Source organism: Lates calcarifer, linkage group LG20 (genome assembly GCF_001640805.2).
Source record: "Lates calcarifer isolate ASB-BC8 linkage group LG20, TLL_Latcal_v3, whole genome shotgun sequence".
NCBI lineage: Eukaryota > Metazoa > Chordata > Actinopteri > Centropomidae > Lates > Lates calcarifer.
Window position 1 is genome coordinate 13,515,250 of NC_066852.1, and position 19,845 is coordinate 13,535,094.

The 19,845-nt window shown below is 41.4% G+C and overlaps 3 protein-coding genes across 4 annotated transcripts; all 3 read left to right on the forward strand.

The window, feature by feature from the left end:
• The first annotated feature begins 751 nt into the window (after nucleotides 1-751).
• Nucleotides 752-5,116, forward strand: wasf3a (WASP family member 3a). The gene is made up of 8 exons (XM_018691631.2): nucleotides 752-1,194; nucleotides 2,367-2,501; nucleotides 2,644-2,797; nucleotides 2,879-2,996; nucleotides 3,101-3,285; nucleotides 3,608-3,829; nucleotides 3,927-4,234; nucleotides 4,362-5,116. Exons 1-8 carry the CDS (start codon nucleotides 1,062-1,064, stop codon nucleotides 4,517-4,519), a joined length of 1,413 nt encoding a protein of 470 aa, XP_018547147.1. The 5' UTR covers nucleotides 752-1,061; the 3' UTR covers nucleotides 4,520-5,116.
• Nucleotides 5,117-5,940: 824 nt separating this feature from the next.
• On the forward strand, nucleotides 5,941-12,158 carry LOC108893523 (V-type proton ATPase catalytic subunit A). The gene is made up of 15 exons (XM_018691630.2): nucleotides 5,941-6,104; nucleotides 6,706-6,814; nucleotides 7,514-7,642; nucleotides 7,843-8,057; nucleotides 8,148-8,285; nucleotides 8,388-8,539; nucleotides 8,792-8,954; nucleotides 9,084-9,192; nucleotides 9,387-9,509; nucleotides 9,621-9,735; nucleotides 9,970-10,033; nucleotides 10,144-10,347; nucleotides 10,719-10,813; nucleotides 11,192-11,363; nucleotides 11,502-12,158. The coding sequence occupies exons 2-15, from the start codon at nucleotides 6,733-6,735 to the stop codon at nucleotides 11,592-11,594; spliced, it is 1,854 nt and encodes a 617-aa protein (XP_018547146.1). The 5' UTR covers nucleotides 5,941-6,104; nucleotides 6,706-6,732; the 3' UTR covers nucleotides 11,595-12,158.
• Nucleotides 12,159-14,158: 2,000 nt separating this feature from the next.
• On the forward strand, nucleotides 14,159-19,198 carry LOC108893580 (palmitoyltransferase ZDHHC23-A). Of its 2 annotated transcripts, XM_018691731.2 has the most exons (6): nucleotides 14,159-14,798; nucleotides 15,783-15,816; nucleotides 15,989-16,142; nucleotides 16,668-17,315; nucleotides 18,256-18,423; nucleotides 18,540-19,198. In XM_018691731.2, exons 3-6 carry the CDS (start codon nucleotides 16,024-16,026, stop codon nucleotides 18,811-18,813), a joined length of 1,209 nt encoding a protein of 402 aa, XP_018547247.1. In that variant the 5' UTR covers nucleotides 14,159-14,798; nucleotides 15,783-15,816; nucleotides 15,989-16,023; the 3' UTR covers nucleotides 18,814-19,198. The 2 variants fall into 2 exon arrangements, with proteins under 2 accessions (XP_018547247.1, XP_018547246.1); XM_018691730.2 differs by lacking the exon at nucleotides 14,159-14,798 and having other exon boundaries at nucleotides 14,838-16,142.
• Nucleotides 19,199-19,845: the final 647 nt, after the last annotated feature.

The window sequence follows — 19,845 nt, forward strand, 5'->3', positions numbered from 1 at the left end:
TTATTTTTCATAAGTGACCATATCTGCCCATTATTTTTTCAATTAAACTCAACTTTGCAGAGCCCACAGTGATGTCTTCAAATGTCTTGCACTGTAAACCCAACAGCTTAAAACTCAAACACATGTAGTTTACAATGATATATGACAAAGAGCAAGCAGCAGATCCTGCCATCTGAGAAACTAGAACCTGAGGATGTGTAGAATTTTTTCACTTTTGCTTGAAATACGTACGAAAACCTCATTTTGATGTTATAGCTCCAAACTCTTACTTTCACTGTCAGAGAAGCAGCTCCATGTGTAACCAAACCTACAGATGTGTTACTTATGGTACCACAGTTACGGTAAGTTGATGTTCTTATTGTGACTAGTGTGCTGGCTGGCCCCTACCTGTAATTACTGGCTCTCACTCAGCCATTTGTTTCAAGTCCATTTGATAAAGGAGTGTAAAGTGACTTACAAAGTCACTTAAAAATTGCTCTCTTTTCTCACAATAAGCTTGTGCTGAGCATGTGAAATAATGTTTTTTTTTTTAAAGCCCAGTAACATACAATAGGTGTACCACTTTGACAGGTGGTGATAAATTGTGACATTCAACAGCAAATGGCCCAATATACAACACAGGAAATATAAAACAAAAACACAAAAGCTTTTATTTTTATGTTGATGCTGTCCATTACACCGTTTTTAACTAATATGATTAAAACAAATAAAGGATAATAGGCCAATAAATTGCGTTCTTAAATGTTAAGTCCAGTTTAGGCAAAACAAAGAAAAAAAACATACCATCCTTATCTATTATTAATGTTCATTTTTTCCTGACACCTGTGAAATGATCAACTTGAAAATCATTATTCTAGTTACTGGTGACAAAATCAATAACCATATAGTAGCAGTTACATGCATTAAGATGGAATATGCTTGATGTACAGGTACATGCATTCAGACACCACATCTTGCATTATAAATATGGATTAATGTGTTGATAGCTGTGTATCCAGTGAGCTGTCAGAGCTGTCCTCCGTCTCCCAGCAGGTGCTGTGGTCGGGACGTGAGAAGGGGTCATGCCTCTGGTCAAGAGAAACATTGAGCCTCGACACCTGTGCCATGCTGCGGTGCCTGACGGGATTGGCAACGAGCTGGAATGTGTAACCAACAACACGCTGTCCGCCATCATCCGCCAGCTCAGTAGTCTGAGTAAGATCACGGTTACTCATATTCAGCAGTGTTTTTTATCACTGCATGTTGAAATGCTTCTTTAACCTGAGATCGTTACAGGATGGGAGCTTCATGACCCAAAACAACTGTCGAGTCCACTACTAATGTATCTTGAATTTACAGAATGGTTTCTAACTCATTTCTTTTTCTCATCATAAGCTATAAACACAACAGCCAATCAGAGTTTCTTCATGGGCTTTCAGATGATTTGACCTTGGCATACTGATTTACAGGAGTTGTTAGGAGTGCTTAAATTTTCTTAATCCTTGAAAGGTGATTATCAGAAAACAGCAACTGTGCAGCATATCCCAGTGTCACTTCATTGGCAGGTTTTTAACAAGCCATAGAGCACATTAAAAACAATGAAATTATCACCTAACAGTCAAGAGTTAGTGTGGATTATTATCCATCACTGTGGTCAGTACTAACATCTATCTACTGTATGCTCTGACCAGCCAATTTGTACAGAAGCAGAGTAGTTTAAATTGTTCATTTAGTGTGGCAATGTTGGTGAAAAACTTCTGTTTTTGTTGTGTTGTTTCACTGAAATGAAAGAGAGAGAGGGGAAAGTGTAGAGGAGGATGAGACTATTTTTGGAAGCAAATTTACTCCTGGACATCTGGCCCATGGATACTCTCATTAGTGTGTGTGTGTGTGTGTGTGTGTGTGTGTGTGTGTGTGTGTGTGTGTGTGTGTGTGTGCGTGCGCGCGCGTGTGTATGGATTTAGTGAAGTTGCAGGAGCTTAGAGCTTACCGTAAAGCTCTGTATCACAGGCAGATAAGACGGAGAGTGGGTGGGCGGAGACACAGACACAGGCGGTCTCATGATAGCTGCCATGTTAAGTGGACCTGAGCTGTTTGACGTGTGCCATTCATGCTGTTGCGTGCAGGGACCAAACACTTAATGCTTGTGTGTAATCCAGAGAAATATAATGGATTCAGAAATGCACAAATAAAGAATCACTATGTTATAAGGTAGTTGAATATTTATATGCCTTACTAAATTTTTGTCCAAATTAAATAATAAGAAGGAAAGTGTAAAAACAGATTTGCTGTTTATGTTCCTGTGTCATGCTGCTGTTCTTATAAGTTTGATACACTTTTCTATTCATTAACAGCTCCTCTCCTTCTCGTGTTTGCTTTGGTTGCAGGTAAGCATGCAGAAAATGTGTTTGGGGAGCTTTTTAATGAGGCCAACACCTTTTATGTGCGTGCAAACTCCCTCCAGGACCGTATCGACCGCTTGGCCATCAAGGTCACCCAGCTGGACTCCAGCGTGGAGGAGGGTTAGTTCGCTGAAAATCATCTGCCTCTTGATTTAATATCTTATTTTCTGCCCTGTCATTCATTCTCCTTTGCTTTATATTAAACTTAAAGAACCTCTGTCCTGCTGGGGTTTTCTTTTTCTTTTTCTTTTTTTTTTTGCAGTCTCTCTTCAGGACATAAACATGAGGAAGGCGTTCAAAAGCTCCACTGTCCAGAATCAGCAGGTTTTGTCCAAAGGCAGCACGCCAAGCTCGGTGGCTGACATGTACAACAGCAGCGACAGACCTCCTCCCCTCAGTGCCCTCACCGCCTACAGGTACTGCATGTGTTGTAGAAAGTGATCAGCTTACATTTTCAGTTAATTTCATGTTGGAAATGTGTGTGTTTTTAACTACAGAGAGGACTCCACTGATGCAATGAGATTCTACTCAGACCCATCGTACTTCTTTGACCTGTGGAAGGAGAAAATGCTTCAGGACACGGAGGACAAGAGGAAAGAAAGGAGGAGGCAGAGGGTGAGAGCTCACTCGACTCACCTCTTCATTTCTGCGCATCTATTTTTAGTGAAAGATTTTTCATTCTCTCGCTCGGGCCCTCTCCATCCACCTTTCCCACCCAGGAGCAGAAGCGATGCGTGGAGAGCAGCACCCTTCAGCGTGAGGTGAAGAAGGTGAGAAAGGCTCGAAACCGCAGGCAGGAGTGGAACATGATGGCGTTCGACAAAGAGCTCCGTCCAGACCACCACCATCCGCAGACTCTCCGGCGTGGGGCCTCGTCTGAGGGCTCCCTGTCCCCAGACGCCAGGTAGAGATGTTTTGGATTTGTTCTATATTCACTAGAAAAATTAGGATATTAATGTCAAAAAAAGCTAAATTAAAATATCACAACGTTTGTCTTGATGGGTTTTTTCATAAACATAAAAAAAAGAAACATCAGTAGGAATAAATTCTAAACTGGACTTTAGAGCAGCAGATAGGGCCTAAAATCATGAAAAGCACTTAGTGACTCAAACAGCAATATCTCTGTCGTATTAAGCCTCAGTTTTGATTTTGTAACAATAAATCCACCATCTGGACATGTGAAGGCATCTGCATGAGAAGCTCTCTGTCCCTCATTGTTTACCCAGGCCTGACCTCCTAGACTACCCCGTCCCTCCGCTGCCTGCCCACGCTGCTTGTAACTATGCCAAGTCTCACGATTACATCCCTGGGAACGCACACCCCTCACCACCTGTGGAGCATGAATACCACAGCATTGATGTCAACTACAAGAGAGTGACCTATGCCACAGCAGAGTTTCAACCCGCAGACCGACTGAACGGTTCAATACGTCCACCTGCAGATTACAAGTATGTTTGTTTGTTTCATTTGAGAAAGAGATTTTGAGAAAGAATAAATACGTTCTCACTTTTCCAGCATAATCCTCTTTCTTTCACTGTCGACCAGCTCTCTCCCTCCACCTCCTGTCCCGGGCCCACCTATCCCGTCAGCACAAACAGCCTTTGGTTTCCCTCTGGGAGCACTACCGTCAACACCACATAATGGAGTTTTGCATGTAGGCCCGGGTTACCCACTCCCACCTGTGCCTCCTCCAGGACCTCGCATCATTCCTCCTCCTCCCCCAGGTCCCCCACCTCCACCTCTCCCTCCCCCAGCTGCACCCTCACACCTACCAGGACACAGTGAAGGCAGCAGAGGTGAGACTAAACCTGTAAGAGATGCGAGAAGTGACCTCCTGTCTGCCATCCGCATGGGTGAGTCAGGGTATCTGTTCAGATAAAAGCAGACAAAATTGTACAAAACTATGTCCTGTTTTGCCCATGACCCTGTGTGTGTCAGGTGTATACAATATGTGACCTTATCCATATGTGCCTTTATTAGGCATCCAGCTGAAAAAAGTCCAAGAGCAGCAGGAACAGCAGAGCAAGCGGGAGCCAGTGGGGAACGACGTGGCCACCATCCTGTCCCGACGTATAGCTGTGGAGTACAGCGACTCTGATGATGACTCTGAGCTGGACGGAGACGAGTGGTCAGACTGACCAAACACAAAGGCAGCATACGGTGGAGGTTTTGCTTTATTGGATCTTTGGTGCAAATGAGGCAAAATTGTGAACGACTCTCTTTGGCTCCATCTAGTGGGCTCTACACACCAGGCCACGGCTTCCAGTGAGCAATTACCTCATCTCTGTTTTCAGGAGGAAAATGTACAAATGAGCAGTTTATATACAGTTCAAAATCAGATTAATTGTATTATAAATAAATGTTTAGTTTTCTACCACAGGTGAAATGTGAGCCATCAGTGAAATGAATAGTAACTCTGTAACTGTGTTTCTCCTGCTCCAAGTCAAAATGTCTGCTGTTAAAAAGGCCTATTATTTATGAATGAGTGCAGTGTTAGCAAGTAAAACATATTCATTCATGGACTGACACACTCCTGATAATATTTTTTTGGATTAAATGTACACCTCCCTATATTATCTGAGTGAATAATTTTATCAGATATTTTGTAACTGCTACCTCAGTTTGTGACATTTCACTGCCCCACAGTATGCCTATCAAGAAATGAATTTTTGTTCTGCCATTAAATTATGTGTTGTGATGTGTCTTTGAAAATGCTGACATATCAATAAGTTGTTTTTTTTCCAGTGTTACAATCATGTCGTCACTGTCTCCTCCTTTACCATGTTCTTCCCCCTCTTTATAGTCATTTTAAACTCTCTCAGATTCTGAGCACCAGTAGATGCAGTTATAATACAGCCTGAATTGCAGAGGTTTTTCATCATGTGAAAAATCAAGTGTACAAATGGCAGCAGCGAGGCATTTCTGAGATGGGTCAACACTCCTCTGACAGTAAACATACTGTTATTTTATAGCTGTTATATATTTTTCAATTAGTTACTTATGCCACTCAGAGACTGCAGGACACTGAAAAGATTTTTTCACAGTTCATATTTCTAGGTATTTATATGATTATGTAACTGTTACTGATATAACAGTATCAAATATAGTTACAGGTTGCCATGTACATAATAAATGGAATTGGTATTACCCAGGTAAAAGCTAAGTCTCAGTTAACTAGCTTACAAAGGGGCAACACTGATTGACCACACAAAGATGCAACACAACCTCAAAGAGAAACTAACTGACCACAAACACACACAAATTAACCACAATGACTATACAACAAGAGATGCAAAAAGACCATGCAGAAATGTAAACCTGCTACAAAGACACAAGACGACTACAAAGAGACGCAAAACAACAACAAATCTCTTACAATCTGGATGTCTTGAGAGGGCTGAAAGGTATCTGTGCAGAAAACTACTGGAAACCATCATAGTTGATTAATTGAGGTGAACGTTTCATTTATATCCAGCAGATGTCGCCGGTGACAGCAGGCAGATCGGCGGAACTTATCGTTGACTAGGAAACTGTTGCGTTACTGGCGCCATGTTGGCTCTACAGATACCCTATCGACGTTGGAACGGAGGGAGCCTTTTGAGCCACAATGGAGATGTTTACTTCCCGTGACAGTCCAGTGCCTGGCAGGTGATTAGCACAGCGAAGCTCCGCCTCAGCCTGCTACGATACAGACAAACCTGGACAACTGCTTATCAAGACAAGGTAAGGTATTTATTGTAGCGGTATAATGTGTGATTTTGAATTCACAACAGTTAGAGATTATCTTGTAGTCTTGGGCTAAACAATGTGTCAATATTCGTTAATTTAGCTGGGCTGATAATGATGAAGACAGCTAGTATTTGCTAGCTAGTCACCTGACTTAATGCGCGCACACGCACAAATCAGCTTTGCTGTCAGTGCTACGTGTGTGTAGTAACAAACATAATGCTGCCATCTGGCTAGAAAACATATCCTCATCGATGACAAGTAACTTTAACATTACCTCGTCTTCTACACGGAGTGAAACACATTAGAGGTTTTAAAGTATCTCCTGAGTTAGCTAAAGGTGACTGCCCTTACACTGCTAGACTTGACCATTCATTTCACATCTGTGTGTTATGGTGCACAAATAAATGTCCATCTCATCGAATGTGTACAAAAAATAGGTTGATCTATTTGTATATGTAGCTTCAGTCTTGCTGTTATTATTGTTATTGTTACTATTAGCTAAGATGAGGTATGTCAGTGGTGATTATGTTAAAATTATGTCTTCTGTGTGTATTCAAACCCTGACAGCATCTGTGTCTCACATTCATTCCTCAAGGGATTTTTCAGGACACAAACAATCAAGATGGATACCTCAAAACTTCCTAAGATCAGGGATGAGGAGCGGGAAAGCCAGTTTGGATATGTACATGGGGTTTCTGGTCCAGGTCTGGTATATTGCCTTCTTTCTTTTTTAAATGGCTAGTTGCATTGTTAAGTCTGATTGTTCAAAAGCCAATGAACTGTAAGTCATTTATTCCTAGAAGTGGATAACATGGACAAAATCTTCTGTCACTCTAAATGTAATTTTACACCTTGATATTGATGCACAGTGTGACGTTGTATAGTGATTTTATGAAAACATCAGTCAACACACTATATTCGAATAGAAAAACAAATGGTAATATTTTTTCAGAATACCTGACAAATCAAGAAACAATGCATTGCATTGATATAAAGATCATACTAAAATCCTGGATCACCATGATGCATGATTTCCCACAATGGCCTGTTACTCTGAGATATATAAAAGGGTGAGCTACCACGGCATGAACTGTATTAAAACCTTTGATAGTACACACATTCATATTATCTTATGGTATATATCATATTTAAAGACCCTTAATCCTAAATCACTGTTAAACATGTTTTTCCAGGCTATTACATTTCTCATTATTGTTTTCATACAATATTTTTCTAAGTTGTTTGAGTGTTGTTCAAATACAAAATGTTAACAAGAAAAATTGTAATGAAAAGAACATACTTGATGATTTTAAGAATCTTCTTTATCCAACATTTGGTTTTTGTATCAGTTTTTTATATTTTACTTCTTTTACTTCTTGTTTTTAATCCTGTCCAATCCACAGTGGTGACAGCTACTGCGATGGCAGGAGCAGCCATGTACGAGCTGGTTCGTGTCGGTCACAGTGAGCTAGTGGGAGAAATCATTCGTTTAGAGGGAGACATGGCAACTGTCCAGGTCTATGAAGAGACTTGTATCCTTTCTGCTGCCGTGTTACATTTCTCTGTTGTAGAACATGTAACAAGCCGTGTCATGATCCTCTTTAAAACTGATTTCACATATCCAATTTTTACAAAAGACACATTTCACTTTAACACGTGAATCTGGAAATTGGAAGAGTAGTGTGTCAGAGCTCTGGCAGTGTGTTTTGTTTTTCCTGACTTTGTGCTACAGCCGGTGTGTCTGTTGGTGACCCTGTCCTTCGAACTGGAAAACCCCTCTCTGTAGAGTTGGGACCAGGAATCATGGGCTCCATCTTTGATGGTATCCAACGTCCACTAAAAGATATCAATGATCTCACTCAAAGTATCTATATCCCAAGAGGAGTAAACATTGGTGCTCTAAACAGAGACACCAAATGGGAATTTTCTCCTGGCCAGAATCTTCGGGTAAGAAAAAATAAATTATCAGTGTGGTGTGGATTTGGATGTCTGTCCTCTGCAACTGTTCTGACAAATTTCACTTGATCCCCTCTCCAGGCTGGCAGTCATATAACAGGAGGCGACATCTACGGCATGGTGTTTGAAAACTCCTTAATCAGGCACAAGCTGATGCTTCCACCTCGCAACAGAGGCACCGTCACCTACCTGGCCCCGCCTGGACACTACGACATTTCTGTGAGTGTCTTTTTTTTTTTTTTTTTGTCCTGAGTCAGAAATGTCTTTCTGTTTGATCAAAATCTCTACGAAACTGATTTGTCTGATCTTGTTTCTTTTCAGGATGTGGTTCTGGAGCTTGAATTTGAAGGCGTGAAGGAGAAGTTCACCATGGTGCAGGTGTGGCCAGTACGACAAATCCGCCCAGTAACAGAGAAACTACCTGCCAATCATCCACTGCTGACTGGTCAGAGAGTTCTGGATGCACTTTTTCCGTGAGTAGTGTTCTTGAGATAGAGAGATGCACACATTTCCCTGCATGACTACAGATCTACTCCCCTGCAGACCTTAAAATCTGCATTTTAAATTCAGCAGCTTTAGTCTCTGTTTTAACTTATGCCTTTTCTCTTTGAAATACACTGATAAAGTCAGTCTTTAACTGTTGATCGCTCACATGTGTGGAGTCACTTACTTGATGCTCTGCTGTATAAGTGGGATGAAACCACATGGCTTTTTTTGCTGTGTAGATGCGTTCAGGGCGGCACCACTGCCATACCCGGAGCCTTCGGATGTGGAAAGACGGTGATCTCTCAGTCATTGTCCAAGTATTCCAACAGCGACGTCATCATCTACGTCGGTTGCGGAGAGCGTGGAAACGAAATGTCTGAAGTGTTGCGGGATTTCCCAGAGGTTGGTCGATTTCTGACACACATTTACAGCACATGAACTGTCCCTGGGACACCTGTTGAGCTTAAAACAATGAACAAGTAAAGAGAGATTTCATTTTTAAAGAAAAAAAAAACTGCTCTTGCCCAACAGCTTACTATGGAAGTCGATGGTAAGGTTGAGAGCATCATGAAGAGAACAGCACTGGTTGCTAACACATCCAACATGCCTGTGGCTGCCAGAGAGGCTTCCATTTATACAGGTACCAACCATTCACATTAGAGAGAACAGTCTCATTGTTTATTTCAAATGCTACTTTTTTTTTTTTTTTCATTTTTTAAAATGATCAAAGACAGTATATTTTACCTCTCTTATTTCTTTATAAGTAATGGCACAACTTAAAACACCCTGAAATCCCATTGTCAATGTTTGCACTTTCATGTATCACCTTTGCAGGTATCACGTTGTCCGAATACTTCCGAGATATGGGTTATAATGTGAGCATGATGGCTGACTCGACGTCTCGATGGGCTGAAGCTCTGAGAGAAATCTCTGGAAGACTGGCTGAGATGCCTGCTGGTAAGTCCATCAGTCACATGTCATTTTTTTTTAAAAAGACAGCGCCAGACAGTAGCTGCGACAGTTTGCTGTGATGAGCCAGATAACAGCTGTGTATGTTGTCCTTTGTAGACAGTGGTTACCCTGCTTACCTGGGTGCCAGGCTCGCCTCCTTCTACGAGCGCGCTGGACGTGTGAAGTGTCTGGGAAATCCAGAGAGAGAGGGTAGCGTCAGCATCGTAGGAGCGTGAGTTGACTTTTGTATAAGCAGTATCTTTTCAACACAAACATATTGAAGCTTACAGTAGGTGGATGAATTCAGATTCCCTACATTACAGTCTTCTACTTCTAAATGCCTGTACTTTGTGCTGTTATTGCTATTCCTATAAAATAGGCATCTTAACAGGTCAAACCTAGGCATGCATAGTAAATTCTTAATTTTTAGGCTCACCTTTCCTTTATTATGGTGAATTCCTCTTAGTGTGTCACCCCCTGGTGGAGACTTCTCAGATCCTGTCACTTCAGCCACACTGGGAATTGTTCAGGTAAGTAATGGGGCATCCTAACACGCGACTTAATTCAGTCTGCAGTCAATACTTCTTCCTTTTGCGTCATTCTGAGTGAGTGTGAGTATTTGTTGTTTTCATCTTTGCAGGTTTTCTGGGGATTGGACAAAAAGCTGGCTCAGAGGAAACACTTCCCTTCTGTAAACTGGCTGATCAGCTACAGCAAGTACACACGAGCTCTGGATGAATATTACGACAAACATTTCCCCGAGTTTGTTCCTCTCCGTACAAAAGCCAAAGAGATTCTACAGGAGGAGGAGGACCTGGCTGAAATCGTGCAGCTTGTAGGCAAGGTAAGGCAGATTAAGATTATGTAACGTGGAATAAAACAAGATATGACTTCATAAGTAACTAAAGAGTCATTTCAACACCTGTGAAAAGCTGAAAAATATATTTTGTACCAGATCTGTTTCAGTAATTCATATTTTACCTGGTGATGGTCAGAGGCTTGAAATGCCTTTAAAAAGTTAGTACAAGTGACAATATGTATCTGCCATCAAAACATAATCTTTTAAGCCAGTTAAGCGGTGTACTATGTTGAGAAATCTGTGTTGTATAGAAGATGCTTCTGTCAGAGCTGTAGAATTAATTATTTAAATTGTTACATGACAACTGTGAGTAATCAACTGCTCTGAAAATATAAAGGCGATCTTCTCGTTCACAGGCCTCCCTTGCTGAGACCGACAAGATCACTCTAGAAGTTGCTAAGCTCATTAAAGACGACTTCCTGCAGCAGAACGGCTACACGCCCTACGACAGGTAAAAACAAAACAACTCACCAACCATTAGACACAATCCTTATCCATTTAGGCATTATGAATTGACTTTAGCAGCTTTGTATTGTTTTTTAAATCCACAATAAACATTTGGATACCTGTAAACACTGAAGTAGCCACTCTCCACACTACAAGACATAAACTTAAAAAAAGTCTAATTTTTAAGAATATTTCTTAAAAATAAAATAAAATAAAAATTACTGTGAGTTACAGCAAAGTCATTACTGTCCAGCAGCTACACAGCTTGGAAATGGATGCACTAAAATGGTCTTTCAGTTTCACATCTAATCTTGAGTATTTTTCCTTTGTTGATTATTACATGCACTGTGGGCTTCACTCATTCTTCTGTCCCTACACACAGGTTCTGCCCCTTCTACAAAACTGTTGGCATCCTCTCCAACATGATCGCTTTCTACGACATGGCCCGACACGCGGTGGAGTCCACAGCACAGAGCGACAACAAAATCACCTGGGCCATCATCAGGGAGCACTTGGGAGAAATCCTGTACAAGATCAGCTCCATGAAGTTCAAGGTACGTGACTGTTCATTGCTTTTAGGGGAGAAGCTCTTGTTGACAATCTTTTTTTTTTTTTTTGGTCCCGTTTTCCAACAGGTAAGTAGCTTCTTCTTTCATGACATAATCCACATTTATGTTCAATGGATTCTTTAGGACCCTGTAAAGGATGGCGAGGCTAAAATCAAAGCAGACTTTGCCCAGCTGCTGGAGGACATGCAGAATGCCTTCAGGACCCTGGAGGAATGAGTTTCTTACCTCTTCAGCTCCTCTCCCAAATATCCAAACCCCAGTGCAGTGCAACATAGTGCAGATTAAACGGCCCATGTTCTGAGTGTCTGCCTCAGTCATGTGAACTCCTCTCTTCCTCTGTGTTTACGTCCCCTTAAACATTCCATGACGTTTTTGTTTCAAACACAGAGCACTTATATTAGATCACTACATGATCATGTTGTGGTTAAAATCAGTGGGCCCCAATCAGGTGCTGCACTTGCACTCAACTACTAGCTGCAACAAAGAGTGGAAAGGGACGTTTTTTTTCCCCCTCAGATGTGACCGTGATAAATACAAATTATTAATCAAATGGGAACATGCACAAAGGTAAAGGGACAGATCCGCTGTGTTCCATCAGGGGGTTCAAAGCATTCTTCCACCTCTTACCTCTTTAAGTGTGATAGTGATATTGTGGACTATATACTTGATATGTTGAAATGTGAATGAATGATTGTTAGAGTTTTGTTGTAACAGATGTCTCACTATTCTATTCATGGTGCATAACTGTTGTCTGAAATAAATGTAAAGAAATTATCATGAGCTGCGAGTTTGTATTTTTGTTTTTATAGGTTACACAGTCACTTTCTTTTACCTTTGAAGCAGCTGAACATGAGCGAGACACGCAGACATTCAGTAAAGGACTCTCACCTCTAGGTGGCACACATGCCGCTTTACCCTGCATCAGTAAAGCAGCATGTGTGCCAGCTAGACTAACCTATTGAAATCTATACATTTATTTTAATAGCTTTAAAGAAGTTAGTTTTTTAAATTATAAAACACTTGGCATATTGTCCATCTGCTTGTTTCACCTCTTTTTTTGATTGAGTGAAATATTTAAGCTCATAATACTACATTTTTTATGGCTGCTCTGCCACATCCGTTACAAATATTTTCAACATCATGTGCATCATTTTATCATTATATTCTCTCCTTTTAAAAAAAAAACAAGTCTAACATATTTGGTGTCAAATAATCAAAATTGTGCAAAAGATAATAAAAGTGACAGTTATTGAGAAAAATAACCAATTTGAAGAAAAGAGAGATTAAACAAAAGATAACAATACCCACGATACACACAACTTTGTGAAACACAAACTACTCAACTTAAACAAACCTGTGTTGTTATTTGTGTAACCTGGCTGATAAGTTAATAAACTGAGTGAAACACTGGACTGAATGAATGATTTAACACACATAGACACAAAGGTGATGTTGGGAAGTGGGGCCTAGTGAAAAGGGAAGAGGAACAACCTTTGTTAACCTCCTTTCACAGGTGCATAACTGAGTATTTGTTGCCTGTCTCATCTGTAAGGACAGAGCTGCTGCTGTTCTACAGAAATAAGGTGACCATCTGCATTGCACTACATTCACTCATCATGCTTTTGCTCTTTGCAACTACAGCATCTTTGCAGTTTGCTGATGTGTAATCTCCATCATGCACTGTTGACTCGGTCTGTTGTCCGTGACTCACAGCATTAATTCCTCCAAAACAGATTAGAGCTGGTATCTCAGGTTCCGGGCTCCATCAAGACTAATGGAAGCATAACCCACAGGAGCAAGAGCAGCATCTTTTCTCAGCATTGATTCATCCACACTCACACTGGTGCAGACATTAAGAGGTTTCAGTGGTCTCAGAATACACCAGGCTATAGCTCATAATGTACCTGTCTTTCTCCTATTCTTCAATTTGTAATGACTGATGGGCAGTGTGTGTGTGTGTGTGTGTGTGTGTAAAGCCCACATTAACAAAACTATATATGGGTTTGCTGATGTGAAAGTGGAGGAGGGCAGGAGCCATCACTCTCAGTCTGTGTGTTTGTGTCTGCCTTCAAACACAGAATCAGTGCCGGTTCATCTTCATCAGTTCATCTTTCGTGCGGCTGATGCTGAAGTTCTCCTGTGAACTCACAATCTTTCCACATCAAAGAAAACAGAATAATAAAGTGCTAATTTACCTACTTTAAATTGTAGTTTATAAAAGTTCTTGTCTTGTCTCTAATATTATGCAAAAGATAACTCCTGCAAATGCTGCATCAGTTTTTCTCCAAGCACCAGTAATGCTTGATATGTCTTCAATATTTTTGCCACCACCACAATTTACTTTGTTTTTGACTGGATTCGAGCTCCCTGAGTCGGCAGACAAGCTCTCTGCAGAAGTGTTCATGAGAAAGAATCTGAATCCAACTTCCAAACGCGTGCAGGGAAGCTGACTTGTATTTGACCCTTTGCTTTGGGGATGGAGGGCTGGGGTGGTGGGGGTGGGGGGGATGTTATCAGGAGAAAAGAAAATTTCCCAGCAGGGAACACTTATCATACTGTCATTCTTAGTATCCAGTGTTGTCACACAAAGAGTGCAGTGTACAGAAACACAGGCTCACACACACACACACACACACATAGCCTTCCAGAGTTTTCTGTCTGTGAGCAGCAAGGCCAGGTTGCTTGTGAGAGGAAATATGATCCCAGAGGGTGGGGCTGCCCTGTGGATCATCGCTCACTCCTCTCATCTAAGAGTGCCTGTCATGTGTCTCATACTCACCCCTTGTCCAGCTCAGCGTGGATTATCAGGGCTGCTGTTGCAGTTTTTAAACACCTCACCACAGCCCCCTCAGCTGTGAGAAAAAGGTATGAAACACTCCTGGCTCTCTGGCTCCCTCACACCAGCTGAGGTAGAGCCTATATTTACCAAGCATGCCAGAATTAAAACCTAAATTGGTAACTGATAGAAGCTGTAAGGCAGAAGTCAGCTGAGTGCGCTAGAGAACGACTTGTGAACTATTTAATGATATGTGAGGAAGGAAGTCTTTGGACATGTGAGCTGGCAGATGCAACACAATATCAAACCACTTGTCAGGAGGAATCCAAGTTTGCCTTCTGTTGGGACGCTTCCACCGGGGGAATCCAAGAAATGAAAACCATCTCACTGTGCTGATTCGGTGTCGCCGCCGCACCACCAGAGCAAGAAACCTGCCAATTTCCTTTTTCAACACAAATGACTGATGAGAAACTAGGATGCCGTCTTCATTTTTTTTCCTTCAGTCATTCACAGAAGGAGCTTGGTGACAAGGGGTCATTTCTTAATCATTTTCCTCTTCCTCTGAAGATCGCATAACTTCTGCCTGGAAAGAGTAAACTTGACAGTTCCCTGATGGTTTTGTATTTTTATTGCAGAGACAAAAGGTAAGTCAGAAGAGAAATTGTTTATTTTGGGTTTGGGGATTTTGCTATAACACAGCTAGAAAATTTTGATAAAGAGTTAAATAAGTCACTGTTTGTGAGTAATAGTGATTATTAGTAGATAACATCACACAAAAACTGTTCAATTAGGAAACTACAATAAGACTACAAACAGACAAACACTGACTAAAATATATATTTTGTCTCCTCATTTTTCAATATTTCTCTTTGTTAGTTCCTGTATAGACAAAGGTCAGGCTCTGCACACTGTAGAAGAAGACTGTAACCCAAGTTATAAACCAAACTAAAATAATAACTCTCACTGACAATAACTCAAGTGCATCTCAGAGTGTTGAGGACTTGGGTTCGCTGGCCCAGATAGTCTGTCCCTGTGGACACAGTGGCCTTGTTTCAACAAATTACATTAGAAGCTCTTGGGGATGTGACAGGACTGAGAATCCTCTGATTATGGAAATTATTCATTATTATAACAAACAGAAAATCTATCAGTAAGTTAGTCCAGCTGAGTCCAGTATAACTTGCTGTAACCTGTGTTTTAATGTTATTCTTTAGTATTACAGAGGTATTATATCATTGTTATTGGCAGTAAAAGTAGTAGATGTATTGCTGCCAGTTCAGATATGTTTCCATGTCTCTTCCATTGTGGACAAACCACTGCAGTCATACAAGTGTGATTTTGCTGTGTGCATCATGTGAACTAAGTCCTCTGTAATCATCATCATTGTACTTGTTCAATGTATATTGTTCTCTTTTACAAATGTACAGGTTAGGATTTAGATTTAGACCAGGTTCGGGATTTCATGTTTTTTTTTTTTAAATCATTATCATCCTTGCTTGGCATAAATGAAGAACCAATTTAAGGAGATTTCAGTGAGTTAGGGTCAGATGTTCATGTGTGTGTGTGTGTGTGTGTGTGTGTGTGTGTGTGTGTGTGTGTGTGTGTGTGTGTGTGTGTGTGACATACAGAGTGTCCATGCTTAGGTACTGCATGCCCACCCACGTAAGTAAACACAGAAATCACTAAAAACATTTTTGTTCAGAGTATTGTTATTTGTTGTGTTGTTACATTTTTATGTTCAATGTGTTCCCTTAATGTGTGTGCTGTAATGGTTTAGTTCATTACTCAAGAAAACAAAGTTTTAAAATGACGGCCTTTTGTGTTGAAATAACAGCTTGTAAACTCCAAAGTCATCTTTAGCAAGCCAGCATGAAATGGGAGAAGTTAAAGCCCCCAGAGCCTGATGATCCTATGTGTTGCTGTGAGTGTGATATCTACCAGTACGGATGTTGCTGTGACTGTGAAGATCTGGATGAAGCCTTTAACAGGTATGAAGTGCTTGAAGAAAAAAGGGTCAGTACCGAAAACCACTAGAATATACAGAAGTGCTGTACTGGAGAGTAAAAGAAGCCTGGTGACGCTTGCCTTACATGTTACTCACACAGAAAAAGCACTTTTGTTAAATATTAATTAAGTTTAGTGTCTCTTTAAAAGGCTGTTCTAAGTAATGTGTGGTTTACCAAGAAAGAGCCAGGGTGTTTTAAGGCTGGATTACATACCAGGCAAAATGAACTAATGCTCCAAGGCACCAGACTCTCAGGAGGCCTGAGGGATCCATGTGTTTTTTTTGTTTGTTTTTTTTACCTGTTTGTTAATACTGAAAGCCTCTAAAAAGCATAATATGAACTAAAATGAATGAAAAGGGACCGGGGTTATTATATAAGAACCTTCAGTGAGATTTCCTCACAAAGTAAAAAAAAAAAAAAGAAAAGAAAACCTGATATCTGAGCTGGGCTGGAGATCTTGAATTTGAGCAGAGTACATTATGACTTTAGAACGCCTGTCCTCTGTAGGTGGCTGAAAGAAAAACCACCTAAAACTGGATGTCAGTCTCCAGTTCTTGGGGCCATGATTGACAACCTAGAGATCTCCATGGTCCCGGCCCTGGTGCTGCTGCCTCTTCTGCTCCAGGTCGCAGCACTTCACATCCTGCTGGGCCTCACCATCCTGACAGCTCTGCCTGGCCTGGTCCTCTGGTACTACTACGCCACGCACCGAAAGAAGAGACGCACTGTCTTCTTCCTCACCCTTGCACTCTACTCTCTGGCCTACATGTATTACCTGTTCATCACAGAGATTTTACCACGCGGGGACGTCAGCCAGCTGCAGCTGTGCACCGTCACAGCTGGGATGTTTTTCACCGTCGGTTCTCTTATCCACACCAAGAGAGGCCCGGGATTTGTGACCGCTTCCTTGTTTGAGGCTCACAGCCAGAGTCAGGAGGGTAACAAGGACTCTACACACCTTAACGGACGTGTCCAATCAACAGTCTCCTCCTCCTCCTCCTCCTCCTCGGCAGAGGCTGTGGTGGAGACGACAAAAGAGGCCCTGACAGCAAAATGGAGCAAGTGTCCGGTGTGCAAAATAATGAGACCCCCAAGGGCCGGACACTGTCGAACCTGTGGGTCCTGCATCCAGCGTCTGGACCACCACTGCATCTGGTGGGTTGGATTTAACAGATAGGGTTAGATAGACACACAAACATATATTATATATATATATATATATATATATATATATATATATATATATATATATATATATATAATTCAAGTGATCCATTAGATAACTGCCCCGCAACTCATATCTCCATCAAAGACTCCTCCTACTGTAGCTACCTCCTGTTTTCTTCCACTTCCACTGTAGAGAAACTAGACCATTACAACCTAGTTGCTTCTTTGTAAAGTGTGCAGACACACACACACACACACACACACACACACTTCAGGCCTGACCTGCTGATGCTCCTTAATATCCTAAATTTGTCTGGGCTTGTCATCCACAAATAAGCAGAAACAACAACAAACTTGCCTGTTAGATGGGCACAGACCAGTCGTTAAAGGGTCATGTCAACAGATTTGTTTTTATCTGGCCAGATTTGGACGAGGCCATCGCTGAGTAGGGCTTGAACAGTTGTTTTAATATCCACTTGTTTGTGTGCTTTGGCAGACCGGGATGCTTTCCTGCAATGCACTCTGCCAAGATCATTACAGATGATGATGTCAGTTTTACATTGCAATAAATCATTTTACACCTCATCCACAATCGCTGCATGTTGGCCTAGTTTATGCATTGTTAAACAACAATCTAAACGGCAAAAATAAATTATATATTTTAGTTATTTTTTCTGTTTATTATTCTCTGCAGACAGAAACAACCTATCAGCATCTAACACAGCATCAGCATCAGCACCAGTGTAAAATACTACAAATACTGTATCATTTAAAATACAACAGGTGTATGGTGCCAAAACATCAGGGTCAGTTTGGGTCTAACTCGTTGTCTTGTGTGTGTGTGTGTGTGTGTGTGTGTGTGTGTGTGTGTGTGTGTGTGTGTGTGTGTGTGTGTGTGTGTGTGTGTGTGTGTGTTGAGGTGTTGTAGGATAAACAGCTGTGTAGGACAGGCAAACCACCGCAGTTTCCTGCTGACCCTCTCTGTGTTCGTGCTGACATCTCTGTACGGGATCAGTTTGGTGCTTTACAGCATCTGTCCTCGGCAGAATGTCGTGACAGCTCTCCTCTACTGCCCTGGCGTCTACAGCCAGTCCAGGTACAGCCTCTCCACCACGGCCACAGGTGCCTGGGACTAAATGTGAGAGTAGGTTAGAAGTCCATTTTGCAAAAGCTCTTGAAGTCAATACTAACATCCTTTCTTTATGTTTTCAGCACAGCGCTTTGCTTCACCTGCGCTTGGTATAGCAGCATCGTCACAGGTGGATTGCTTTACCTGTTGGTGGTGCAAGTTCTAAACATCAGCTTCAATGTGACGGAGCGGGAGGCTCAGCTGGCTCTGAGGAACAAAACGGGGCAGAGCCGTCTGTGGGGACTCGTTATTGACACAGGAGACTATTCACGTGGCTTCTATCAGAACTGGGTTGAGTTCCTCACCATGGCAGATGCCTCGGTTTCTCCTCACTCCGGCCTCACTGACTTGGTCTAGTTTTACTTTCTAGCAACATCACAACAACAGCATGTGTGAAGAATTTCATCTCATGTATTTCTTAGGACGTATCAGATTTCCAAAGCTTATTGCATTCCAGTCTCTTAAATATTATAAATCAAAAACAATTTTAACTCTAAGATAAGTCGCAGGGGAACATAAAGGTGCTAGTGTTTACTGCTTAAAAAAGTACACACCAATACATGTTCAGGAGTTGGAATTTGTAGCACAATTGTCTTTTCACGGAATAAAGCTGCTGGCACTGCCATGTTATTTTAAATATTCTCTCTACCTGCACAAAGTGAACATAATCTATGCTGCCTGACTGACTTTAACACATCTTTGACCAGTTGTAAATTAGAAAATGAAATAAAAATCTAAACTCCTGTAAATGAAGATTAAAACAGGAACAACGGCTGCGTTTTCAGCTCTGTGAGGCTTAAATGATCATTACATACGAGGAAACAAAACTGTTGGATGGATGAAAAACTGAGAAATAGTTTAGGTCCATTAGCGTCATAAACACCTTAAATTTGGCTGTGGGGTGGCGCCAGCGGAAAGGCCATGTTGTCACTACGCTTGAAAGTGTATCATCTTCTATGGGACATCTCAGCTTGTCAGGCTCAGCTCTACATTGTCATGTTCATGCTCAGTTTTCATCAGTAAACGACTTTTTCAGCCGCAGTTGTACTCTGCCAGGCTCAGCTCTGACTCTGCTCTGCTGTGCTATGAACTAGCTGCAAGTAGCAACATGACTTCATTTTGCACGTTTGCACATTTAAATGTTATCATGCTTATGCGTGGTGTGTAACATTTTAGCATTTTATCATGCTAGTATGTAATATACAGCATACTACAACTCTTGTAGAGTTTATGACTGAAGAGTTAGAGTCAGATGAGCTTGCGTGAGCAGGTATCTTCATCCTGGACACCTCCCTTTAAAGCAATCCCCTGGAGATGTCAGGGGACCTGAGCACTCAACACATTGGAGTGGATGGTGTTCACTCATAACTTCCTGGAGCAGCTTCAGTC